Here is a 25,601-nt window from a genome sequence, read left to right as displayed (position 1 = left end):
GATCCAGTAACAAACCACAAGGTTTAACCCCTCAGGGCCCAGTCGACTAACCCAATAAGAGCAATTTTGAGAATATCTATCTTACTTTATATGTTAATTAATTAGTTTAGGACTCACATATTTCACTTATAGAATTAACATCGAACTCAATTATAAATAAAACCACAGAAAAAGTTAATTTCGAAAATTATCAATTCTAGACTTCTAGTGCCTGCCTATCTCACTATTATTGATAGGAATGGCCAAGGGTTGGGTTCGGACGGGTTTTTCAAACTAGAGATCTGAACCACCAACTATTGGATTCGTCCCATCTCGGTCCGTAAACCAAGTGGGTCCAATTCGAGTTGGACCTGTGAATCCGTCAATTTTATATATATATGTATGTATGGGTTGGGTCCGAGATGAGTCAGGCTAAACTTGGAACCAGACTTGGATCTATTTGGGATCCGTTTAAACGCGTTTAATACTCCTGTGACATTTTGCAACAAGAATATCTTGCCAAAATGAATATAAAAAAATGAGCCAAAATCAAAATACCTGAAGTCCTCGTAAATAAGAGAAAGTCTCATCTCATACAAACCTGTTGTGTTTTTGAACTAAATTCAATACATGAAGGTGCTCCCAATCCTCTTTTTCAACCTGTTGATTTCAGATATTAAATTACCAATTACATGCAGTATCCAACATGCCTAGCTAAATAGATTAACAGTGAAATTATCAAATATTGTAGGCGCATACATAATCTTGTTTCATCAAAAAATCAAACCAACACAAGGGAAAGCCAATATCATTCCAGGGGAAAAGAGAAGTAGCATAACATCAAAAATCATATTCAAATTACGGACTCGGATCATAATCGTATCAACATGATAACTTGTCTTTTAGGAGCACGTTCTTATCCTAAGCGATTCGACTTATTCAACCAAAACGATATGATGCAAACGAAATCTTTGTAATGTCCTATCTTTTTCAAATTGGGTTGATACAAAAATTATAATATCAATAATTTTAAATTTTATTATCTTGTATTATTTTACAAAGTAAAAAAAAAAATGCAGTTATTAAATCTAGTATATAAGAAGCCAGCCATTTTGAAGAAATCATCAATTATTACAATTTCTGTTTCGCTATGCGCGGATTCCAATAAGCACCCGGGTTTTTTGAAAACCTGGAGCGGAGAGTGTCACAAAATCGCTCGCCTAGGGTTTCAAAAATCCTCTAATGCTCCCTCCCTCCTTCCGATTTCGCACTCTCTAGTATTTTTCTTTGTTTCTATGAGTTTCCAAGTCGAAGGAAAGCTTAATTTAATTTTTTCCCTTCCGTAAACAGTATAATATTAAATTCGGAGTCGGTTTTTAATGGGCAAAGGAAAAAGGAAGCCAACAATTGTCATTTCATCATCCGATGACGATGAAGAAGACAAAAATGCCTTATTGAAAGCCAGTCTCAGATCTTCAGCTTCAACACCCACGCGGAAGAACTCGAAAAAGCTTAAGAGGGTTTCACTCGCCAGTTCGTGTCCGCGGTCGTTACGAAACCCAGAGTTAAATGACTTCGACGAGGTAATTGATCATGCATTTAAATTGGAGAGGAACTTTTGTAATGTGTGTTATAATTATAACTTCAAATGCAGTTTCACCAGCACGACCTTGTTGAGGCTTATCATAGTTTAAAATATGAATGCTTACTTTAATTATAAATATCAGAAGCTATCCATATTCCTTCTTTATCGTAATTTACAAGGTGTCGGTGATTCCGAAAGATTTATGAGAAAGCGATAGCCTTTTGAAAGAAAACCATCTTGAAGATGATACAAAAATTCGACAATTAATGAAAGGCAAGGGGGACTGAAATTTTCGCAAAGTTTCAGTTAGTTTAGTGATTAAATATGCCACTAGGTCTTGGTTGGAGTCAATCAATGAATCAGATCCAGATAGGTTAGCGACTTTGTATACCACAATGACTTGGTGGGAGCCAGCACATGACATTTAAATAAGAAATATACGATACAGTTTTTTCATTATGTATTGGATGCGCAAGCAATTGAGGCCCCCCACCCAGGAAGCTAGTATTTTATGATGAGCTTTTCTCATTAGCTAAGGGCCTAATGTTGTTGCATTTGGTGAGAAATGACGATGCTATAGATAGGTATTATAGCAATTTCGGTAAAATGGTTCATGTTCTCATTATAGGACGGATCAAGGTGCATGTACCTAACAATTAGAATGGAGTGAAAACCGTCTAGACTAGGTCGTTGTACATGTCAGCTTTTTAAGGCCTGAGCAATATTAGATCTCACATCGATTTTGCAAGTAAATCCGAAGTGTCTAATAAGCTATAGGGGATAATCCACCTACAATGCTAGTGTTTTGGATTATGGGCTTCACTGTTGGGTTATGAATAATTGCATAGCTGCATGAAAAATTCTATCTTTTGCTTTTTACTCATGCTTTCGTCATCGAAACTATACTCCAGAGTCCAGTATTCACGTCGAGGTACTGTTAAATCAGGTCAAGCGCTTTTGCGAGGAATTTGACCAAGGGTTCGCCCAGTTCAAGGTATCATCTGGTATGATATTTATAAAGATCTTAATTTTGAGATATTCTTTCTTTGCCATTAATAAAGCAAGATTGAATTTTATGCTTAAATATTTATTTGGAGATTTAAACCTTCCCCAGTTGTTTGTAATTTTTGATACTAATTGTGTAATAAAATTTGATTAACCCTTGATATAATTTGTTTGCTGTACAATTATTTCTTCTTCATTATATATTGTTTTACATGTTTCTTGTTGCGTGTTAACTGTACTGTCTGTACATTTCTTACTTCATGTAAATTTCTGCAAGAGTGGCGCAATCACCTAAAATTCTTTCCTGGAAACTCTTAACTTGTAATATTTGAGTATGTTTGGACTTTGGAGATCATTTTCAAGACCTTATCATACCATTTTGTTCTGGTTCATATGTTAGATAGGCTCATTTCCTGCATTCTGTGGATGCAAAACTCCTGGCATTCATTTGTGGTTATTGGTCCATTTGAAATTGACACGACATAGGTTCTGGAAGGAACAAGGACTTGTGGGTTGACAAGTATAAGCCTACCTCTTTGAAGGAATTAGCAGTTCACAAGAAGAAGGTATTTACTCCTGAATCAAGTTTACCTTAACTCTTTCCATTGATTAAATGATAGAATGCTTTATTTTTATTCATTGCTTTTGCAGGTTGAAGAAGTTAAAGAGTGGTTCCAGGAGAGACTGAAAAATTCTAGGGTATCTTTTTTGCCTCACTAAAAATACTAAAGCACATCACTTTGCCAATCCCTTCTTGGGTGCTGTCAGTTGACGGGTCTTTCATCCTAGTAACTTGGTGTGGATTTCGTCGATCATATAGAAGGTCTTATGCTAATTAGTTTATTGCTAATCACTTAATATACAGAAGCAAATAATTTAACAGAAAATTAATTTCATTGGAATTTTACTTAATGGTGGGTGATTATAGATAATGGCTTAACTTATTTCGCTGGACCATGTATTTGAGAGAGCACAGTGAATGGCATGCGGTGATAAGAATGTTGAGCGGATTGTGATTTCTTTTTACTGGAAAATGGAGGTGAAGATTACATGTTCTTCCTTTTAGTTAACCCATTATGCACGTAGACATCCCATCGAGCTGTTGACACTCGAGAAATGCTTCATTGAAACTGGCACATTTTCTTTTAACCATTTTCCCTATTTGTTTCTGGCCAGTTTCTTAAAAGGTGGATATCCAAATGCCTGACAGATGCTACTGAGGATACTGTGTGATTTTTAGGTGTTCAGGACATAATAGTATTCCTTAAAATGTCTTAAAAGTCAGAGAAATATTGAATGAGAGTTTTTATGTCTCAAAAGTCAGAGAAATATTGAATGAGAGTTTTTATTCTGTGACCTGATGTTGATTAAACCCATTGCCAATTACAACTTCTCAGGAAGTGGTTATTCACTTATTGATATTAATGTGTTACAATCTGAGCGTTTAGAAAGTGTAATCATTTCACATTCAAGGAACTATGGAGATAGTATGACATAAAAAAACAGTATTGGCATTCTCTTGTGAAAGTGCCTCATATAGTTGTTGAACTGCCTTATTTGTTCATGTATTCCTAACGGCTGCACTGTCGGAATTATAAATTAAATTTAATCGATAACTTGACTACCAATTATGGAGCTTGCTGAACGCTGGATCCTGCTCGAATCCTTAAACAGAAATCTTATCAACTTAAATGTGGTTTTCTAGTTTTTTCCCGTGTCATTTCGTGATGTGTGGTGTCAATGTGTGGACTGCTAATACACTATATTTTTAGTTACACACATTAGTGATTAGTGGTAATTATGTAATATGCCGCCCCAGTGACAATATCTAAGAATCTAACAAAAATCGTGTTATATTATGATTTACATCTGGTAAATCATCAACTTAGGTTATTTCTCCCATTGCTTTATTATTATATAAACTTTAACCTTGTCTGGACTCTTTACAGAATAGTTTGCATAGTAATCTACTCCTCATATCAGGGCAAGCCGGAGTCGGAAAATCTGTATGTTATTGTTCTTCTACAATTTTTATGTTCAGCTACGAGGAGCACTATAAAATAATGATTTTTAATTTGTGCTATCACCTATGTAACAGTTTTGATCGCATTAGATGACTGATCAACAGTATTATGTACACCATATCCTACATTATTTTTCGTAATTGATTAATTGGATAATTTCTTCTTGTAGGCGACTATCTATGCAGTTGCATCTCATCTTGGAGCTGACGTTTGGGAATGGAATACACCAACCCCCACCATATGGCAGGAACATCTTTATATTTCTAATTCAGGTACATGGTACAATGATAAGTTTTGGCATCTGTTGGAGCCATCTAAAACACGTAACCTTGTACATTTTATTATTGTTTTTATTACTTTTTTCTACCTTTTTTTTCTTATGCAACTTTGGGATTATGAACTAGGGATACGATATATGTCGAAGCTGGATGAGTTTGATAGTTTTGTTGAAAAGATAAGGAAATATGGATTGGTTTCATCACCCTTGGACAGGGTCTCTCAGAGATTATCAATACTCTTGATTGATGATCTTCCTGTTGTAAATGGGAAGGTCTCTTATGGAAGACTTCATAGGTGCTTGCATCTTCTTTTGCGATCAGTTCATATACCAACGGCTATATTGATCAACGACTATGTCAAATCTGACTCTGCAGAGCACCACAGGTACTGGGAAGAGCTACAGTCTTCTCTACAAAATGCTGGGGCTTATAAGGTTGCCTCTCTTACCTTGTCCTGTCAGAAACTATCCCTTGTAATTTATGGATTCTTCGTAAATATTATATTATCTTTCAGGTTACATTTAATCCGATCACTGTCAATTCCATCAGGAAAACACTTTCCAAAATATGCAGAGTGGAACAATTAGAAGCTAGTGATGAACAAATTGATCTAATTGCAAAAGCCAGTGGAGGGGATATAAGACATGCGATTACATCCTTACAGTATTTCGTTCTGCAACCACATTTAGTGCGTTCTTTATGTATTACAGAGAGGCTTTCAAGTTATCCAGAAGAGAAAGAATACGGCGATACTCATTTGGATGATTGTTTTTGTTTACCATTTGGAAAGGATGCAAATCTATCACTATTCCATGCTTTGGGAAAATTTTTGCACAACAAACGAGATGCTGAAAGTTTAGTTGCATCAGATATATCTGTGTTTGTAGATGGAGATGTGTTTCTTTTAAAGGAGAAATATGTCAGGTGTCCTCTCAAAATGGATGCTCCAGAGTTGGTTCTTTCCCAGGCCCATGGGCAAGCAAGGGTTGTTGCTGATTTTCTACAAGAAAACGGTAATGTTTTCATCTATGAGCATGCTATTTTTCTACAATGTGCTATGTATGAAGAATAACCTTTATTGTTTGTGTTACCCTCTGATAAGTTTGCTGGTTGACATTTGCCAGGGCCCATAATTAAATTTTTATTTGTAAACTTGATAGCTGAAGGTGGGTGCTAGAGTAGGAGTTTTTTTGCCTGAGAATCTTAATTTTTAATTTGAATTTATGTTAGGTAAAAGTACGTCTTAGTTAAGCATAACAGACATTTTTGTGTTCTTGGAGATAATTACATTTTGGTAGAACTTTGTTTCTGATCAACTGGAAAAACTGGCTATGCATTAGTTTGGTGACATGTTACAATTTATTGCTGTATTTGTTTCCTTGACAGTTTTAGATTTTGTGGATGAGGAAGCAATTGAGGATGCAGCAGTTGTTACCGGATATTTGAGTGATACTGACTTACTTCTTACACCAGTAGGCGGAACTTTGAGTCGGAACTTTGAAATTGAAAATGTTGTACAATCTGCGGCTGCTTCGGTTGCAGTGCGTGGGGTGTTATTTGGGAACACTCATCCGGTGTCTTCTAGGTATATTTTTTTGCCACAGATTTGTGGTTTTTTAGTTAACAGTTGGTGATTTTTCCCTACTCTGTTTATCCAGGTGGCATGCTATTCGCCGTCCAAAACTCTGGCAGGTCCAGCAGTCTCAGTGGCAAAATAAGGTGTTTTTCCCCTCGAGAAATCCTCGTGTATTTTGAAAATCTATGAAAATAAATTCTGATGCAAGTGACTTTCATGTTTTGTCAAAACTTTGGGTTAACTACGCCATGCTACTGTATGTTAGAGAGCTCCTTCTACCCTAATATTACCAGTTATTGGCTTCCTTAGGAATTGCTGGAAAATTGTTCTCTTGTTTCAACAACCTTCAGTTCTAAAATGGCATTCTACATTTTTGTGGTAGCATCATTTCTTTTCAATTTTATTTACGATATGTGATCATGTTCACCAATTGGCTATTGCATTGTCCATCTCAAATTCATACATTTTTGTAATAAACTCTTTAATGATGATCTCTAGACTTAAGTAATTGACATCTTATTTTCCACACTGATCTCCTCTGTTATAATGCACTTGCAGTGTCAAATGGCGAATCTACAAGATGATCATAATAGTGCCTACATAAAAAATCTTAATCTCTCAGTTTTTGCGACAGAGTTTAAATATGCTCTTACTAGGATTGGATGTAGAGCGCAAGAAGATAACGAAGGCTACCATTTATTCAATGAAGTTAACATGGCGGAAGATGAATACTTTGATGCATCTACTTTGGGTTACCAATATAATGAGAACGAGGACGATGAAATAGAGGATTGGTGAAGTTTGATTAGCCTAGTAATTAGCCCTCGTTATCTTTCCTGAATCTGTAAATAGCTGTAATATTTCTTGATTGCTTTTTTAAAAAATTGCCTGGAGATTTGAGATGGGATCTTTTTTATTATCATAAAAGATAGCCAAGTAGGCAAAAATTCAAATTATTTTACTCCAAGAGTAGAGTTGAGGAGAACAAGTTCATCTCCAACTTAACATAAATTAGACAATTAAATAAACAAATAAAGTCAAAACCGAGTGATGTATTCAGGCCCTTGGACTCAAAGATGGTGTGATTTCTTGAAAAACTTTCAGCCTCTTGTCAACCTTTTTCTGAAGTACACCAGCATCATCAGACTTGCTTTCATTCGCTGTTTTAGCTCCATATTCCAAGCCCAAAACCGCTGCAATTATTGCCTCCTCAAAGTCCTCGCAATCTGGTAAAAAATCTGCCCATTTCTCACCGCTTGTCTGTGGTGGGATGGTTGGCTGCTGCTTTTCCGTTTTTACTTCTGGCTCGGTCAGGGGCAATGTTGTCTTTTTCAGTTGGTTCGCCATGTTCCCGGACCTTGTTCTTTTAAGGGTCTCTGAAATGGGATATTTTGACGAATAGAAAAATGGTGATGCGGCAACATTAAGCGCATTGGTTTCAGCAGATAAAACGCCACATTTCCTGAAACCTTTTTGCCCTTGGGAATGAACCGTAGAGTTGATATTCGAATGGGTATTTTCATCAGCAAATTCTCCTTCAAGAATCAAAGAATTCTCTGTGGTGCTGTTCTCTTTGCAAGGCTGAGGCTGCCAGATGGTGGAGGAACCCAAGAATGCATCAAAAAGCCTCCTTTGCTCGACTCGGTCACCACCTTTCTTCATTGTCTCCGATTCTAGATCCAGTAACATTTGTTGGGCTCTCTCGTATGCCTTAAGATGAGAATCGACACCTCTGGGGCCATTGGTTCCTGCTGGTTTCACTCTCTGAAGAGTTTCTTTTGCCTCCGCTATCCTCCCTTGCTTCATCAAGCAAATACCAAGATTACACATCTTGTTATTATCTGGTGCAAGCAAAAGGGCTCTCCTATAAGCCTCCTCCGCCTCTACATAATTGTTTTGCTGCATCAGTGCCCACCCTAAGTTCCCCTATAATATTCAAGATTTCAACCTTTTCTGGTCTATAATCGATCCTGCCGAATCTTAACCAGAGAAATAAACATGTAATATGTATAATAATTACCAGTAATCTTGTGGCTTCCTGCTCCACAGAAACCTGGAATTTCTTGCCTTGCGACCTTGCAGTCTTAGTGCGCTTCCCGTTGAAGGCCATACCTTGTTGAATCAGATACAATTTGTGCCTCAAAAGTCCTATTTGGTCATCTATTCTTCCACATCTCTAGACATGAACAATCCGAACATATGTCAGAGGATTTTTGTCATTTTATTTCAACACGTTTTATTACAAGTAGTAAAGAAATGAGATATACCTTGTAGAGGTCTAACAAGATATTGTCAAGAGATTCTTGAGCCTGATCCGAACACCTACTGCGCAAGGATTTAATAGCTTCAATGGCTTCCCCTGCCCTATTTTGCTGCTTCATCACAATGGCCATATCTTTTAGAGCACTATCCACTCTATCTCCAGCATTAATGGCTGCCCAAAACAAGGGAATCGCCCTCTCAGGATCCTTATCCACAAGCTTGACAAACAACACCAAATCAATACAATTCATTAAAACAATTAAAAAGATCGCGAAAATTAGGAAACTGGAAATGAAAATTAGAACATACTTGAACATTCTTGGCTCGGACATAAGGAGTATCCCCAACTGGGACCTTGTGAGTAATGTGGAATGATGCAGAACTCGTTCGGGAGATTCCGAGTGGCTTAGCGGGCGAAGATGGAGCAGATTTTGTGTGTCGGAAACCTGGCTGCCCATTCCACATTTCTTGCATAATTGTTTATGTATCTGTTATATAACCGAAAATGATGGAAGTTTCGTGGGTGGGATCCCAATTGGGAGACTAAGACCGAGCGGAAATATGCAGGAGCTTAAGAGACGGAGAGAGCGCAGAAAAGACGAAGCGAAGCTATTTGTTTTGAATTTTCGGACCGTTGGAGTTTACCGTTTAACATAGCCGTTAGAATTTTCCTTTCCTACCCGATATTTCTTGTTAATTAACTTTTTCGCCATTATATATTTTTAAGTTTTCCATGCTTTATTCCGGGGGCTGTTCTACTAGTGAAATTCGCCTCGGCTTTCCTCGAATTTTTAAAAATCTTTTTTCAAAAAATAATTTTTGGCTCGACTTTTTCAAATTTTTTAGTGTAAAATTTAATGTAAAAATATAATATTGAAATATAAAAACAATTCATTTTCCAAATTTTCATTTAAACTCACTCCTCACTCTTTAATCTAAATTTGATGTAAACATGGGGGGTTTAATGACATTAAGGGCTGGTTTACATTAGGAGGGATTATTCGGATCATCGGGGACAGAATGGCTGCTATAGCTTAACGAATTCGCAATCCAAATTTGACTTCTACAGGTGAGTTAATAGCGATTCTCGTGGGAATTCACTGATGCGAACAACTTGATATTTCTAATGTAAGTGTGTGTATTAATTTTACTGAACATTTTTTCTAATGTTTTATAAAAAATATTTTTTACAACGTTATCAAGATTAGCTTTTTTTTTTTTTGACAGTCCACTCCATTCTGAATTTCTCTAGCATTTGCGGAGCACCATCTGTTAATCTATAGAATATTTATTGAAAGTTTATCTTTAGCGATTAACATTCGACACATACAGAGGACTTTTCACAGACAATCCGAGCAGTAAGTTCAACCGTGGAGTACTTTGGTCCAGAACTATCGGTGATGAATCAAATTAAAGATCTTTTACCAGAGCACGACTTTTTGGGATTTCATTACATGAGAAGACTTGCTAACCAGATAACACATAAACTAGCTAGATTTGTTGCTTCAATTCTTCATTATGTAATCTCAAATATCGATAAATTCTGGTTTTCCTTCTTGGTTTGTAAGACTGTTTCACAATCATCATCATCATAAAAATTTGAATAAACATATATATCACATAATATTGATTCTTTGCAGCGTCCTTAGCTGATATCTTGTTTTATTCTCAATACCTGACTTGAGCGTCGGAGGGGCTACACCGAGACACCCTCTCGACCCCCTTATAACGGTCTCTTTTGTGATTTCAGGTCTAGAGTAAATTCGAGGTCTGCATTCGAACTAGTCTTACCTACTGAAACCAAATCCTATATTTCTAGTGAGTATCAGTATTCATTCAATCAATTGCATTTTGTTACATCAACTTTTTCACACTTTACATGGAAATCTTCTTGTCCAAAAAGGTTATTAATCCTCTATATATGTATAAAAATTTACTCTTTAGATGGAATTCATTCCTCTTGTTCAAAAAGGCCATTGTTCCTCAATATATTGTATAGCAATTCATTAGTACCCTATTTCATAATATCCGTTGTTTCTCATAAAATCTCATGCAAAGGACTACTCTAAATTCATCAAATGGTGTTCACTAATTTACTGTCCTCTTTAATCATAATCTTCATAGAGAGGTGAAGACATAAGCAACTCCCGAAGCGTATGATTGTGCAGAGATAATATTTCATTGGGTCGGAAGTCTTCCACCAGCGGATTCTGATCTGATTCCATGTGACCTTCACAACAAATCAAGGTATGATCATCATGATTTACTTCTTCGCCATCCACCATGGAGTCTAATGGCGTGGTCGATGTTGTCCCTTTCAGCCCTCTCGAAGTTGATTCTTGTTTAGTTCTCACCCTTTTTCGCCAGCCATGAAGGGATCGCCTCACATTTTCAGAAACGATGGTTTTCTTGTATTTAGAGCCCATCTGTAGCCAAAAAGCCGATAACTATTCTAGGATCTAGTGAATATTGTTATCCAAAAATTATAATTGATGATAACAATGTACATAGCAAATGTCATGTTTGGATTGTTTGCTACCTAGGGAGCCCCAACTATTCAACAATACAAAACAGAAATTGTAGCATAAAGTACTATTAGAGGACATCTATGTTTTATTTACCTGAGTAACAATGACGTAGAGTGGAAAAGTGACAAAGCTGCACCAGAACTGGGAGACAATCCTGCATACAAGTCGATTAAATCTAGGAGTATTGTTTAAACTTAACAGAGTTCCTGACATGATATCCAACTATCATGGTGGTATATGTTTCAGATTAAATGGTTGATACCCAAATGTCAGCCGAATTATCAAGAAAATTTGACTTCCCGTGAAACACGATGCCCCTCTTATTTCCCACTGAAAAAGAAAACAGGATGAAGTCAGTAATCAAGGGATTGAAGCCTCAGATCAGTAGCCATTATGGTCAATTCATCAGTAGAATAAGGTAATCATGAGGGCCAAAATCACATTTTTACGTAAGACGGGAAAATTGCCATTGTTGACAGAAAAGGGATCTGGTGAAGTTAGAAAGTTCTTACCAAAGACCATACAAAAGTTGCCATCTCGAATGCATTCTGCAACACCATATAGAAATGAAGTGACTTTCTCTTTTTTCCATTTAAAGTAGGAAAAAATTATGCAAGTTCTTATTGAACTGAAGATTTTAAGTCACCAAAAAGCCTTTTTAGGTGTAACCTGGAAGGATACAAACTGTATCAGGCGTAGCAGAAGCCGAGGTTTCCCAAACCAGAACAATTCATCCCTCAGGTTGAATTGATCAAATGATCCTGTCCGTTGACTCGAGTCCATGATTTCAACAGCCAACTTTACAACTATGCGGTGCAGTTTAGTTCCAATCAGGAGTATCAACTTGCCAAGAATAATTGAGACAATAGATAAACAGACAAATATATGTGGTAAAAGAAATTAAAAATCAGTACAACAGACATAAAAAGTTGCTGCTTACAATTACTGGTATGAATGAAACCCAGAAATAGATATTAGTTCCTAAGGACAAAAACAGAAATACATATCGAGGTTTGTATAAATAACAGAAGACAAAGAAATAGAGTGCAGTCTGATTTGACGGGAAATAAATTTTACCATGAAAGCCAAGAATAATGCAGGAAATAGCAAATATCCAGAGAGGGACACTGCAATCGAAACATGGACGATCAGAATTGTAATTTCATACACATTACAACCATGGAGTTTTGCTAGAAACTAGAATGGAGCTTGGTGTACCATTTGACGAAGTTTCTTATGTATAAAAATAAACATAACCTTGCAAGAGTAGGTTTCCTTCTTTCTAAAAGAATCCATTTATATCTTTCCTTCCACACATTATCTCCTCAGTTACAACTTAAACAACAATGTGTTACACTTTCTTAAGGAATTCAAAAATAAATCGTGAACAAAAACTACTTGTATATCGTACTTTTTCGGAGTTTTGAGAGCCGCAGTGTTGCAGTACCTGATTCCAACAATATCTCGAAACTCTTCCTCCATACTTCGTAGCATGTAATTATGAAAATCATATGTTAAAGGTAGTTGATGAGTCTGCAATATGTACAGAAATAAAATAATGATTACACCCTTCATTCGAGGACTTTCATAGTAAAATTCTCAAAGTCAAGCAAACATTAGCAACAACCTGATTAGTATTTGTAAGAAGACAAAAGGAAGCAACGTACTCACAGTGATAAATCCTAGTCGCAAAGCCTTATAATCTGTTTGATTAATTGAACTCCAAAACTGGCGGCTGAAACAGAGCTAAATATAAAAAGGGCTTTGCCCGTGAATTCCAGAAGTTTAAAATTCATATCTGACACATGCATCTAGTTAAATAAAGGAAGATAATTTATGTGCTATGATAATAGAAATGCTTGAGATGGACCCTATCGTTTCAATAATATTGACTATCAAAGTTGGGAAAACTTAATGAAACATATGCCTTACACTAAACTGAGGCAATTCTTTTGGACTGTCCATTGTATTACGCGCATTTTTTTATCTTGGTTCAGCATTCCGGAGTTAGTGGTACTAGCAATCAATAGGGGAGTTGCTTGAAAACCTTATAAGAGGTCTATGTAAAATGTATAGGGCAAGCAATCCTAATTTGTAATTCGAGCATGCTCTTGTAATTGGTTTATTTAAGAGGTTTTAGTTTAGTATTATCCTTCACCAATAAATAGATACATCTTCCACCTTAATCCACATCAGGTCACCAGCGACGTCGCTCGAGAAATGGTAATGGAAACACCAAGAAATTTTAAAAGCTTAAAATTTACAATTAGAATAGTCATCTACAAGGGTATACCAGCCAAACAAGAACACAGTGATGACTCCAACGGTGAGAAGCTCGGTGATAGATGAAACTTGAAGGACGATTAATTTGCGCTCCATTTGATGCACAATTTTGAGACTCTATATGGAATTTTGCATGAAAATGACACATTTGTTAGCTAAAAATCAGCTGAATTTGTTCCAAGAGAGAGAAACAATGAGGACATATCATAGTAACTGAATAAATCACCACTAGAATCGTTTGCACGTAATAGGCCCCGAAAAGCCATTGTCTTGGCATGATTTTCCCATGCTCTCCAGCTATAGATCTGCATTAATCCTCCTGCTTTTAGCCCAATGAATTATGAAATAGCACATGTTTATTCAGATACATAACTTAAATACAATGATATATTGACCTTGATCATGGCAAGTGCAACGGCCAAAAAACTGTACGAGATGTGCATAACAACCAAAACAAATAAGAGACGGTGAAGCTGCTCAAGGCTCTCATGTGACGCAAATGGTTGATGATCCTAGAACAAAATATCGCACATAAGGAAAAATATTCTCAGATGTTAATTATTGTTTTCATATCATAAAACTCGAATTATTTCAATAAAGGGGCTTATGCTTCCACATTCATAACTAACGAATCATAAGATGTCATAATTCAGAAACCAACAAAAATACCTCGGGGCAAAAATCTTTATGCAAGTCATCCAATAAGCTCCGCGGGATCGAGAAGCTAAAATTATTAGGCCTAGTATCAAGAGCATGGTTTACAAATGCTTGACGCTCGAGGTTATATCGAGGTGCACATGGATAGAACCGGCTGCTCACTGCTGATGATTTTACACAAATTTTTGGCACAAAAACTAACCAATGGCCCATCAGCAACGACAGAAGACCAAACACCATTAGCTCTGGTTGAATCCAACAAAAAGCTCAAACATTCAAATCATTAAAGCATCAAACAGCACAAATAAATCAAAATGAAAAGCCAAAGTGAACATCCAATGACAAGCAGAAAATAAATATAACGGAAGCGACATAAAATCAAGCGTGAAATATAATTTTGGTGCAATATATCATCGAAAGAATATAAGCATATCATCGTTCTTACCTTCAGTAATTTTGTTCAGCGCAGCGAGAAGATGCTTCCTTTTGGTCCTATCCAACCACTACAACCAAGAAAAAGATAACAAAAATTTCCAAGCTTCAAGAATCCCAAATGGGTTTCAAGAAATACAAAATATAAACAAATACATTTATAAATCAAGATTGACCTTTCCAAATTTCTTCAAACCTCCATGAATGAAAAACCCAGTACCAACCAAAAGTGTAGTGACAGTGGCAACAGTCCATGTGGGCGTTTCAGGCAAGGATCTTCCGTCCATTTCTTTTTTCAAATGCAATAAAGCATTAAGATTTTGTTTCCAAGTTAATCTTTAATGCTGGAGCTAACTAGCTACTTGTTGCCTTACTTTCTTTTTCAATTAAATTAAAATCTTTTTCTTAGCAAGTGAGAAAGATAGTTGCTCATTGATTCCTAGAAGCTAGGAATATTATATGTTATGTAGATGTATATGTACATGTATATGTATATATATAAGCATATATGTATTAATGTATATTATATTAAGAACAATAAAACAGCTTTCACCTGCCAACAAATAGTGGGTTACATTGGGGCTATGAAGTAGGCAAGGAGAATTTGAGGATCGCCAACTCAAGGAGTTCAATAATAATAATAATAATAATAATAATAATAAATGATAACAAGTGAGGCTTCAAAAAAAAATCTATAGATCGATCATTGAGTTAAATGAGTGTCGATCTGATAAACCAAATGCCCTAACTTAAATATTTGGACTACATGATTACCTAAAACCAAAAAATGAAAGTTATAAAATGTAAGAAGTATGTTCTGACATATCGCTCAAGTCAAATGCTAGAAAATATATGATGAAAATTAATATAAGATACATTAGTTCAAAACCATGAACCAAACCTGATATTTAAAGTGAGGACATAACTCTATTCTCGGCAAAACCTCTGGGTCAACGCCCTAGATTGGGGTCGGATCCCCTTAATTCGAGTAAGTCCAATGCCTTAGGGATACCCCTGTCAATTGATCGTCCTTGTTGGACTACGATCTAACAACCAATCTCAACATCCTTGGATAGGTCTTTTTCGCTAATCGTTAGTTATTTGTGTCACATATTGATAACTGATAATCACTCTTATAAGATCACACATAGTCTACATCAACCAAGATCCTTATTCCCACTAAAAGCATAGCAAGTACATTCATTCCATTTCCCAAATTGACACATCAAAACTTTTAGTAATATCATTTGTCGACTTGAGATGCACACACAATCTCCTTAAAAGAGATCAACCTTAGCCTCATTTTGGCGAGCTCGCCTCAATCCCTTGTCTTGGGCTTAGTTCGCTCTTCCAGCTACTGCCTAGCCTTTGGGTCATGTGGCGACCTCTGAACTCAATATTATTACTGAATAGTTCTCTTATGAGACGATTTCACGGATATATATATAAGTGATACAAGTCCTAGTGAAACGTAATATTTTTCATGACAAGTTGAATATTCGTCTCAACAAATTTATTTATGAAATCATCTCATATAAGATTTTGTTATTATTTATTCAATGACATTTATTGTTCTATTCAAATATTTTACCAATCACCATATTATTTATCTATGAATTCTCTATATATTAAGGCAGTGGCCCCACCAGTTCTAAGTGTACTAACACACTGACGTTTTAAATGTTTCATTGAATATAAGTTAATAATGTTGTTCAGATTCAGCAGCAGCCTACCCCAAATAAATGCGGCCGAACAAATATCATATATACACGGCATGGAGAATGTGACATTTACATTATATATTTACCCACCACAACAATTGTTAATTATGTTACATATTGCCTTTTTAGTTAACTAATTGCCAAAATTACCCCAAAATGAAATTTCGAAACCTATACTTTGGTTTTTGCTTAATCAACTAATGATGTTATTTGAAAAATTAATCACAATAAATCTAACAGTATTATTAATTGAGAGTTATATTCATCTCACATTTTTAATGGGGTGTACAAATTTGATTTTGTTATAATAATCAATGGAGAATAGTTTGGCTTGTTTATTTTGATAAGTTGATTGCTAATTGTAAAATTTTTGGGGCACCAACAGCAACAAAAGAGTTAGTTTTGTTGATTGTTCCACTTAATGAGATCATAAAAGAATCGCATGCCGGTAGTCTTGATTTAATCGGCATGTCGTGGACTGTTAACAAAGAATGTGGTTGGAACATGTTAGGCATGATCAGCTCCCACACCCCGCATGAGCAGCAGACGTTTGCGACTTGCAAGGCATGTGTGTTGACCTCGTTGCAAAGAGTTTTAAACATGGTTGGAGTTGTGCAGACTACGTGTTTTGATGCTGGAGCAAGCTCTCATAGCACACCATAAAGATTAATGTACCTATATTTTGATGCCGGGCAAGGGTTGGCGAAAAGAAAACGCCTTTGGACTGGCTCTTTAGCCAACTCAATTGATCGTGTTTGTTTTTGGTAATATTTTCAAAGTTGGAAAGAAAAGAAACTACTTGAAGTACGAGTCTGAGTCTTAATGAGATAAAAAAAATTTGTACACTATGCAGCCCCAACCAAATCTGAGGTTCTTAGCAGTTAGCAGTAGAAGCAGCACTTTGATGGAAATGTAAAAACAGATCGAAACAGGGGATTCAAACTATTAGCAAGCCAGAAAGCAAGAACGTTATAACAGATGAATCACAACTCAAACAAAACATCATACATTGCATCCCAGGGAGAAGTAATTTATGGTTCAGAAGATATCAAGTCTAAATTGGATAATGTAATAATGTATAAAGAGTTGTCACCTAGTAAGACGACTTGAATCATAGAATAAATTGAAGTATATTATAATCTCATTAGATTTAAGTCCGTCAATACCGAACATGGTCACTAATTATATATAGTTCCATTCAAAAACCAGGAGAAAAAGAAAATTAAATCGCAGTTTTCGATTCTACTATATATGTACTTAGCTGCCCCACGTAGTTCAAAATAAACTTTAAAATTACTTAAAGATAAGTCTGAAAACAAATCAATGGGGAACAGAGCACAAAGGTAAAAAAATTCAGCAATACTAACAGGCAAGTAGAGGTGTTCCAACAAACTAAAATGCATAAGATAATACAAGATGTGAATTCGATCACAATTACAAATATGAATATTAATAATTTTTCAAAATTCACAAACTGAATACTCAAGAGGGCAGACAAACTCGTTGCTCGGATACTGAAACTTAGCATTGGATGATATCAACCAAAGTTCTATTTCATTATATCTGCCTCTTGCTTTGCATTAGCCAATTTAACCCAAGTTGCATATCACCAAGATGCACAGGCATAGAGAAAACGCCGTTTAGACTTCAAAACATTAATAAATATTCGAAATCAGTAGAGCTTGACAAATCTAGTGGCCCGATCAACAATCAGACTAAGACTCCATACATGGAGTAGAAACACAAATTTGAGTCATCAAATCACCATATTTATAAAATTGTATACCACCATTCGAAGGAAATTTTTCCGGCACAAATCAGTTGATAGCATATCAAAACAATCATCAAAACTCATTCCAAGTTATGTAAATCACCAACTTACCATCCTATAAGCATAACCCACCCGATTATAGTGACAGCACATGAAAATATCCCAATGGAAATTACAAAAAGAGTAAAATAGAAAACTGAATAGCCAAATCGCCTCATCCACGAGTTGCTTCTGTGCATTCCTTGGCAAAGTGACCAGATTTCCCACAATTGAAGCACTTTCGTCCATCAGGGCCACCGCTAGACCTCCCAAAGCTGCCACCCCCTCTACTGTTCCCAGCAACCACACATTCCCTTGATATATGCCCGGGCTCACCACAAGTAAAACAAACTCCATTACTTCCGTTTCCAAAGCCACCACCCCCTCTACTGTTCCCACCACCCACACACTCCCTTGCCATATGCCCGGGATCACCACAAGTAAAACAAACCCCGTTACTTCCGTTCCCAAAGCCGCCACCCCCTCTACTGTTCCCACCACCCACACAATCCCTTGCCATATGCCCGGGATCACCACAAGTAAAACAAACCCCGTTACTTCCGTTCCCAAAGCCGCCACCCCCTCTACTGTTCCCACCACCAACACACTCCCTTGCCATATGCCCGGGCTCACCACAAGTAAAACAAACCCCGCTACTTCCGTTTCCCCGACGGTTCCCAGTAGGACACTCCCTCGCTATGTGCCCATACCCACCGCAGGTGTAACAACCACCATCATTCCCACCGATACTCCCGCCGTTGCAATCCCTAGCCATATGCCCTAACTGTCCACAATTATAACACTCGCCACCGCCGCTTCGATATCCATAGTCATTCCCATTATTAGTCCTCCGACCATTATACCCATATCCACCACGGCTAACTCTGTCATTCCGCCTCCGGAAAGTGGAATCGACGGGGCCACCTCCAGGGGCCGTGACGTCAACAGCTTTGGTCTTGTCTCCATCCAGAATTATCGTGAACTCGACGGTTTGACCCTCGTACAGCGTGCGAAATCCCTCGGACTTGACGGCGGTTTGATGAACGAACAAATCTTCGCCACCTTCATCGGGTTGGATGAATCCGTACCCTTTTTGATAATTGAATCTCGCCACAACTCCTTTCGATCGAGTAACCTTCTCGTCCGCCATAACCAAAAGATGACCAGACCTCAAAACCCTAAAACCCTCTATGACGAACAATCCCCACCGTATATGAAGGCACAATTTTAGAGAACTTCAAGTAATGCCATATAACCCCTCATATTCTTCTTTAATTCTGGAAATAACCCCAACTGTTTTTGGGTTTTTTTATAATTAATTTAAAAATAAAAATAATTTCAAAAATGATTTTAAAAAAATTATTTTCAAAAGTACTTTAATCCGTGCTTTGTAAACGCAGACGCTCAATGTGGACGAGCGTCCGTGCTTACAAAACACGGATTAAAGTACTTTTGAAAAATAAATTTTTTTTGAATCATTTTTGAATTTTTTTATTTTTAAATTAATTATAAAAAAAACCCACTGTTTTTAGATCAAAATATATTAGATTTCATTTAATAATATATATCATCAATTCATCATACCATATCGTTTACACTTTATCATTGATACGAGTGAGTATAATTTTTTCAAAACATAAAATTGATTTGGAACATTGTGTAATATATATATATATATATATATATATATATATAAAAAATGAAAGTATATTTTATTTATTAAATCGATAAACAATTTAGAAATTATTATTATCAATAAATATCTTTTTTTAATAACGTGAGAATTCGCAGTTGCTATCTTTCAGTGCACATCGGATAAACTCCGAAGTCCATGTAATAATCTGCAAATCACGTTAGTTAGGTAAACTAAAATGAGCAAGTCAAGTGCAACAACGATAAAATGTTAGTTAATAGAATTGAAATCGATGATCATCGATCAAGCGTTTGTCTACTCCACACTTAGAACATCTCGTAAAAACTACTAGTATTTGTTCATATTAAGTCTTGACACAATATTGAAACTCATTCAACCTAACACTTGCATAAATTATAGAATATAGTTTTAAACAAAAAAAATCTTTGACAAGATAATAGTATGAGAAAAAAACACATTCTTACATTTATTTATTTTTTTGAAAAATTAAATATTAAAAGGATATTTAGAAAATAAAATTTATGAGTACAATCCCGTAAGTAATGAATATATTTTGGCAAAGAAAGCTCTTGAATCTCTATAAAATGATTGAAATTTGTTACAAAACAATTTTCCTATTTACACACTTCAGACAAATTAAGCCAGAGACACGAGAATTGCTCATATCTGCACAAGAAAACCAAGAATCAGTAAACTTCCACATTCCACTGCTCTCCTTTCTTCAACTGCTTTTTGTAATCGTTCCAGTCGATACCTGGACATAAGATCAAATATATTAGATTAAACAGGGATACTATGCATAGAAACACAGGCAGGGACGGATTCGAGGTTCTTAGGTGAACCCCTCAACCAAGAACGACATGAATAATTTTTTCAGAAATGTTGACACAGGCCGCCCTGTCCTTAAACAAAATTCAGGTCCTGTCCCTTACAGTGACAGGATCTGAGCAAAACGCGCCACAAAGATTTTCTGTAAAATTACCGTCTTTAGCAGCTAAAGAAACCATAATATCATCAATTCCCTTTTCCATGCCCTTAAGTCCACACATGTAGACATAGGTGTTGTCTTTCTTAAGTAGTTCCCATAGTTCTTCTGCGTATTCAGCCATGCGAGTTTGGATGTACATTTTCTCCCCCTGCGCATTCGCTTGTTCTCTGCTAACAGCAAAATCCAACCGGAAGTTATCTGAGAATTTCTCCTGCATTTTCTCGAATTCCTGCGCACCAGCAAAATGCTTGGTCTTTAGGAGTAACAAGAAGTTTATAACACAAACTGGGATACGTATCCGACTGACTTGTTCTCTATCAAATGGTTGGTTGCCACTTTAGATCGATGATAGGGAACCTTTTTTCTTGGTCTACTCGGAAACAAGAGAGAACACCGGACTTAAATTTTGAACTTCATTTTCCATTTTAGAATCAATAATTTCGACTTGAAATCTAAACTTTGATCATTAACAACTAAGGCCATGTCCAGATGACCACCCTGGCTCTACTACTGACATGCATTATTTGTAGTCAAAAGATGTTTGGTACAGATCCAACGTAGAAAGTTCATTGGTATAAGTTAGTATAGATGTGGGTACGAATTTTATAAATTACCTCTTTGTAGAGCAATGAGCTGCTCGTGGGGACACCCAAAAACAACCACGCCAAACCATTGAACTGCAATAATAGAAAACAGGTGAGTGTCAACATCGTGAAAGATCAGCTTTGCGATGCTTGTGATCAGAGATTGTTTGTTTTGATGTTCTTTTTTTATTTTTTTGTTTCAAGTCTGCTGATATTCGAGGTTTTAAAAATGTAACAAGAATGTATCAAGAAAGATGAATCTTCAGGACTCAGAATATTGTGTACCTTGTAATCTTCGTGCTTCTCAAAGAACATTTTCCACAAGAATGCACGAAAAGGAGCAATTCCAGTTCCAGTTCCAAGCTACCAAAGAAATGTCCAAGTTCAACAATTTTCAACAAAAAGTACACATGAAAAGAAGAACCTGGTATACAAAGAGCAGTAACGTGCAATATACCATGATTAAGTTAGCATTAGGATCTTTAGGCATGAGCATCTCTTTACCAACAGGTCCTGTTATCTTCACTTCAGATCCAGGTTTCAAGTCACCTAAGTCAAGAAGATTTTGATTTCATGCATCAAATGATCTGAAACTTAAAAATTCAAAACATTGACAAATTCTTTCTTAATCAAACCCTTACACAAGAAGTTTGAGCAAACTCCTTTAACTATTTCCCCCTGTTCATTGGTATAAACAAGTCTTTTAACACACAAAGAGACCTGTATACCATTGAATTGAAACAACGATATCACTATAATGAAAGTATTTCCAAAGATCTTAATCATAATGGTCCGTCCCATAATTTATTTAGCGGAAAACCTACAGTCTTGGAGTCTCCAAAGTCACCAAGGGCGCTACTTGCTATTGAATACAATCTTAACTTGTGAGGCTTCCCATTCTTGTCCACACCCTCCGGAATCACGCCAATGGATTGGCCCTCACTATAGGGGACCTCCCCTGCTCAAAAAGTCGAACTTCTTTGTTAGATCAGATCCAACAATCCCAATTGGATCAAAGAGGCACCAACGCACACAAGGCACTTCATTTTGCAGATATAGAAACGTTGAGCCAAATGTTTGCCGAGGTACCAAATGTTGTAACAAATGGCAGCATTATAACTCAAATATTTTAAATAGTATAGCAATGCAAACATTACATTTAATCGTCATGTCGTACAACTAGTCATGCAAGCTTACAACAATATTGATACTCTTCAACATTTTCTAGCAATAATAAGGTCAATTGCTAAAAATTACAACATCGAAGATGCAAATAAATGATCTTGAATCTAATACAATTGTCATTATGATGAAACTCAAATTTTTGGTACCTTACAACTCTCCAAACACTATGTTGAAATTGCTGTGGTGCTTACCTAGAAGCACCAGATAGCTAGAGCAATTATCACTCCACAACATGATGCATACAAGCCCTGCTCAAGCATACGAAAGCCACCCTATATTCCAAGTTCATGGGCTCAACTCAATACTATTAATCATCACATAATGAATAATTCCATATAGGGGAGAAATACCCTCAGTACTGAAAACCATGTGCCACGTTTCTCCGGGGGCGTCATCTCCCGTGATCTTGGTGTTGAGAAGGCACCGGCCAATATATGGTTCTTTAGGTTTAAACTTGTTTACAATCACTCCTTCTTCCTGCTTCTTGGAGATTTTCTCTGCTTTCGCAGGAGCCTCTGTGGTGACCTGAGCTCTGATGGGCACTATTTTTGCACCAGTAGGCACATTCCTGTGGTAAAAAGGAACCTGCATAAAAATAACCCAATATTTTTTTCTCAAAAATCCAATACTTCTTGTCACATTAAACATCAGATAAACTCAAAGATAACAAGGATCATCACCATACCTTTCTGAAATGAATTCTTTCTGAAGAAATAATGATGGAGGTTGCGGGAGGAAAAGAAACGGACTTCGAGGATGGCAAGGAGACTGCAGAACTTACCGCAGCAGCCATGGTAGAAATCCAATGAGTAGAGAAATTGATCTTGAAAAGTGCAACAAGAAAAATGGCGAGGAACTGGGAATTGGATTGTGTATTGAGTGGAAGTGAATGCAGTGCCAATAGCGAGGATAAGAAAACAATCTAAAATGTATGACTCCCAATATTTCTGCCAAACAAAATTCTCAGTTCGAGTGTGACACGAAAATTTTTGTTGCACTTTGGCTTCTGACTCCCTAAATCAAAGAATCGTTTTGTCTTACATTCTTTGAAATAAAAGTAATGTTGACAGCTTCATTTTTTATATTTTTTTCCCAAATACCGAAAATATATTTAAATATTTTTTTATATTTTTTTCCAAAATACCGAAAATATATTTAAATATTTTTTTAATCTCTCGTGGCTGGCTATTTGTCAAGAATTTTCAAAATGCAAGAATTAAAACCAAATATTGGGAGTTTTCTATTGATCAATATCTTTATGAGAAAATTACGTATGACTATAACATGCATGTGAAGTATATTTTTTAAGTTTTTAGTTTAAATAGATGCCAACAATTCTTTTTAAGAATAGATGTGCTTTTTTTTTCTCCTTCTCCGGTACTCCAAAAAATACACTATAAACAAATGAAAACGACGTCATTTGATTTATGGATGAGAATCGATGAATAAGATAATGATATATGACACTGATTTTTTATATAACTGAGTTAATCATTGAACAAAATAAAGATGCACAACGATGTTTACTACGTGTTTATTAATAAAATAAAAGATCTTATTAGTTAACTATTTTTTTTGTCCTACACCACATTTTATATATAAGGGTATGAAAAATACTAATGGGTGTTGTGAAAAAGTAAAAATTTACGGTAAAAAAGTAAAAATCTCAAACTCTCAAAATTATCACACTACACACTTTATAATATTTTTCTCTCAACTCAATTGTGATTTTCTTCACAAATGAGAGATCTATTTATAGAAAATTTTTACAAATAATCCAAAAATAAAATACATCATTACCTACATCATCACACACTAATTTTCAATATTCAACACCTAATTTTACCTAATTTTCAACATTCAACATTCACATTTTCCACACAAATATTTTTCACATTTTTAAATAATTTTTCAACACTCCCCCTTGTGATGATGATCATAATGATTGTATACATTACGTGTTTTTATACTGCCTCGTTAAAAACCTTACTAGGAAAAACCCATTGGGATAAAAACCATAGTAAGGGAAAAAGAGTGCAGTCACGTAAACTCCCCCTCATGTTGACACGAACAATTCTTCACAAATTTCGTAGATTGCGCATCCCAATATTATATATGTGCTTTCTGAATATTGTCGTAGGAAGTGCCTTTGTGAAGAGATCTGATGAGTTTTCACTTGATTGAATGTGACGAACATCAATACATTTATTCTTCTCAAGCTCCTTGGTGAATGCGAAGAACTTAGGAGGAATATGTTTAGTTCTGTCGCTTTTTATGTATCCTTCTTTCATTTGAGCAACACATGCAGCATTATCTTCATATAGTATCACAGGCTTCTCGTCGAATGATAATCCGCATGAGATTTGGATATGTTGAGTCATTGATTTTAACCACACACATTCACGGCTTGCTTCATGTAGTGCAATAATCTCGGCATGATTTGATGAAGTTGTTACAAGTGTTTGTTTCTGTGAACGCCAAGAAATTGCAGTGCCTCCACGAGTAAATACATATCCAGTTTGAGAACGTGCTTTGTGTGGATCAGATAAGTATCCAGCATCGGCATAACCAATTATACTTGGATTAGCATCTTTTGAATACAAAAGTCCCAAGTCTGTCGTTCCTCGTAGATAACGGAATATATGTTTAATTCCGTTCCAATGTCTCTTTGTTGGATATGTGCTAAATCTTGCCAATAAATTTACGGCAAAAGATATATCAGGCCTTGTACAATTTGTAAGATACATAAGGGCACCGATAGCACTTAGATATGGTACTTCTGGACCAAGAATATCTTCATCATCTTCACATGGACGGAATGGATCCTTTTCTATGTTTAATGATCTAACAACCATTGGAGTACTTAAAGGATTTGATTTGTCCATATTAAAACGTTTAAGGATCTTTTCTGTATAATTTGTCTGGTGAACAAATATTCCACATTCTTTTTGTTCAATTTGTAAACCCAGACAATACTTGGTTTTTCCAAGATCCTTCATTTCAAATTCTTCTTTCAAGTATGACACAACTTCTTGAATTTCCTTATTTGT

At 36.0% G+C, this 25,601-nt stretch overlaps 5 protein-coding genes across 10 annotated transcripts; 1 reads left to right on the top strand and 4 right to left on the bottom strand.

Annotated features, from left to right (window-relative positions):
• The first annotated feature begins 1,104 nt into the window (after positions 1 to 1,104).
• On the top strand, positions 1,105 to 7,407 carry LOC140959118 (cell cycle checkpoint protein RAD17). 3 transcript variants are annotated; one of them, XM_073416885.1, is made up of 12 exons: positions 1,105 to 1,204; positions 1,330 to 1,562; positions 2,511 to 2,568; positions 3,056 to 3,135; positions 3,221 to 3,268; positions 4,519 to 4,575; positions 4,763 to 4,865; positions 4,998 to 5,305; positions 5,386 to 5,884; positions 6,258 to 6,456; positions 6,530 to 6,590; positions 7,006 to 7,407. In XM_073416885.1, the coding sequence occupies exons 2-12, from the start codon at positions 1,359 to 1,361 to the stop codon at positions 7,243 to 7,245; spliced, it is 1,857 nt and encodes a 618-aa protein (XP_073272986.1). In that variant the 5' UTR covers positions 1,105 to 1,204; positions 1,330 to 1,358; the 3' UTR covers positions 7,246 to 7,407. The 3 variants fall into 3 exon arrangements, with proteins under 3 accessions (XP_073272986.1, XP_073272988.1, XP_073272987.1); XM_073416887.1 differs by having other exon boundaries at positions 1,111 to 1,562; positions 4,998 to 5,166; positions 5,257 to 5,305; XM_073416886.1 differs by having other exon boundaries at positions 1,111 to 1,562; positions 7,006 to 7,037; positions 7,089 to 7,407.
• A 72-nt stretch (positions 7,408 to 7,479) lies between these two features.
• LOC140959121 (protein POLLENLESS 3-LIKE 2-like) lies at positions 7,480 to 9,280 on the bottom strand. Its single transcript, XM_073416888.1, has 4 exons — positions 9,019 to 9,280; positions 8,715 to 8,927; positions 8,468 to 8,623; positions 7,480 to 8,373 (listed from the first exon to the last, which is right to left on the bottom strand). The coding sequence occupies exons 1-4, from the start codon at positions 9,181 to 9,183 to the stop codon at positions 7,504 to 7,506; spliced, it is 1,404 nt and encodes a 467-aa protein (XP_073272989.1). The 5' UTR covers positions 9,184 to 9,280; the 3' UTR covers positions 7,480 to 7,503.
• Positions 9,281 to 10,669: 1,389 nt separating this feature from the next.
• Positions 10,670 to 15,059, bottom strand: LOC140958587 (MLO-like protein 4). Of its 4 annotated transcripts, none has more exons than XM_073416087.1 (15): positions 14,786 to 15,058; positions 14,623 to 14,680; positions 14,190 to 14,422; positions 13,916 to 14,032; positions 13,735 to 13,825; positions 13,531 to 13,637; positions 12,909 to 12,983; positions 12,685 to 12,770; positions 12,315 to 12,364; positions 12,178 to 12,218; positions 11,907 to 12,080; positions 11,750 to 11,785; positions 11,500 to 11,567; positions 11,331 to 11,391; positions 10,670 to 11,135 (listed from the first exon to the last, which is right to left on the bottom strand). In XM_073416087.1, the coding sequence occupies exons 1-15, from the start codon at positions 14,894 to 14,896 to the stop codon at positions 10,815 to 10,817; spliced, it is 1,629 nt and encodes a 542-aa protein (XP_073272188.1). In that variant the 5' UTR covers positions 14,897 to 15,058; the 3' UTR covers positions 10,670 to 10,814. The 4 variants fall into 4 exon arrangements, with proteins under 4 accessions (XP_073272188.1, XP_073272189.1, XP_073272190.1 ...); XM_073416088.1 differs by having other exon boundaries at positions 13,747 to 13,825; XM_073416089.1 differs by lacking the exon at positions 12,909 to 12,983 and having other exon boundaries at positions 14,786 to 15,059.
• Positions 15,060 to 18,077: 3,018 nt separating this feature from the next.
• LOC140958320 (uncharacterized) lies at positions 18,078 to 19,345 on the bottom strand. Its single transcript, XM_073415734.1, has one exon. It carries the CDS (start codon positions 19,288 to 19,290, stop codon positions 18,316 to 18,318), a length of 975 nt encoding a protein of 324 aa, XP_073271835.1. The 5' UTR covers positions 19,291 to 19,345; the 3' UTR covers positions 18,078 to 18,315.
• A 1,119-nt stretch (positions 19,346 to 20,464) lies between these two features.
• LOC140960018 (ferredoxin--NADP reductase, leaf-type isozyme, chloroplastic) lies at positions 20,465 to 23,512 on the bottom strand. The gene is made up of 9 exons (XM_073418118.1): positions 23,237 to 23,512; positions 22,902 to 23,136; positions 22,191 to 22,324; positions 22,008 to 22,086; positions 21,824 to 21,915; positions 21,652 to 21,729; positions 21,397 to 21,459; positions 20,777 to 21,011; positions 20,465 to 20,548 (listed from the first exon to the last, which is right to left on the bottom strand). The coding sequence occupies exons 1-9, from the start codon at positions 23,342 to 23,344 to the stop codon at positions 20,481 to 20,483; spliced, it is 1,092 nt and encodes a 363-aa protein (XP_073274219.1). The 5' UTR covers positions 23,345 to 23,512; the 3' UTR covers positions 20,465 to 20,480.
• Between the last annotated feature and the right edge of the window lie 2,089 nt (positions 23,513 to 25,601).

The sequence above is a fragment of the Primulina huaijiensis genome, chromosome 15 (assembly GCF_012295235.1).
Source record: "Primulina huaijiensis isolate GDHJ02 chromosome 15, ASM1229523v2, whole genome shotgun sequence".
Lineage (NCBI taxonomy): Eukaryota > Viridiplantae > Streptophyta > Magnoliopsida > Lamiales > Gesneriaceae > Primulina > Primulina huaijiensis.
The sequence above is the reverse complement of the archived record's forward strand: the minus strand, read 5'-3'. Positions and strand labels throughout refer to the sequence as shown.

What these genes read in the sequence shown, in the direction of transcription:
- LOC140959118 (XM_073416885.1), top strand. Translation starts at nt 1,359, where the DNA reads ATGGGCAAAGGAAAAAGGAAGCCAACAATTGTCATTTCATCATCCGAT. An exon ending in AAGCCGGAGTCGGAAAATCT is followed by an intron (nt 4,576 to 4,762) that starts GTATGTTATTGT and finishes TTCTTCTTGTAG; the next exon opens with GCGACTATCTATGCAGTTGC. An exon ending in ACTCATCCGGTGTCTTCTAG is followed by an intron (nt 6,457 to 6,529) that starts GTATATTTTTTT and finishes CTGTTTATCCAG; the next exon opens with GTGGCATGCTATTCGCCGTC.
- LOC140959121 (XM_073416888.1), bottom strand. Translation starts at nt 9,183, where the DNA reads ATGCAAGAAATGTGGAATGGGCAGCCAGGTTTCCGACACACAAAATCT. An exon ending in TCCGAGCCAAGAATGTTCAA is followed by an intron (nt 8,928 to 9,018) that starts GTATGTTCTAAT and finishes TTGTTTGTCAAG; the next exon opens with CTTGTGGATAAGGATCCTGA. An exon ending in AGGAAGCCACAAGATTACTG is followed by an intron (nt 8,374 to 8,467) that starts GTAATTATTATA and finishes TGAATATTATAG; the next exon opens with GGGAACTTAGGGTGGGCACT.
- LOC140958587 (XM_073416087.1), bottom strand. Translation starts at nt 14,896, where the DNA reads ATGGACGGAAGATCCTTGCCTGAAACGCCCACATGGACTGTTGCCACT. An exon ending in GTTTGAAGAAATTTGGAAAG is followed by an intron (nt 14,681 to 14,785) that starts GTCAATCTTGAT and finishes TCTTGGTTGTAG; the next exon opens with TGGTTGGATAGGACCAAAAG. An exon ending in CGAGATATTGTTGGAATCAG is followed by an intron (nt 12,365 to 12,684) that starts GTACTGCAACAC and finishes TTTCGATTGCAG; the next exon opens with TGTCCCTCTCTGGATATTTG.
- LOC140958320 (XM_073415734.1), bottom strand. Translation starts at nt 19,290, where the DNA reads ATGGCGGACGAGAAGGTTACTCGATCGAAAGGAGTTGTGGCGAGATTC.
- LOC140960018 (XM_073418118.1), bottom strand. Translation starts at nt 23,344, where the DNA reads ATGGCTGCTGCGGTAAGTTCTGCAGTCTCCTTGCCATCCTCGAAGTCC. An exon ending in GCTCATTGCTCTACAAAGAG is followed by an intron (nt 21,012 to 21,396) that starts GTAATTTATAAA and finishes GCTGGTGCGCAG; the next exon opens with GAATTCGAGAAAATGCAGGA. An exon ending in TTCTTTAGCTGCTAAAGACG is followed by an intron (nt 20,549 to 20,776) that starts GTAATTTTACAG and finishes TCTTATGTCCAG; the next exon opens with GTATCGACTGGAACGATTAC.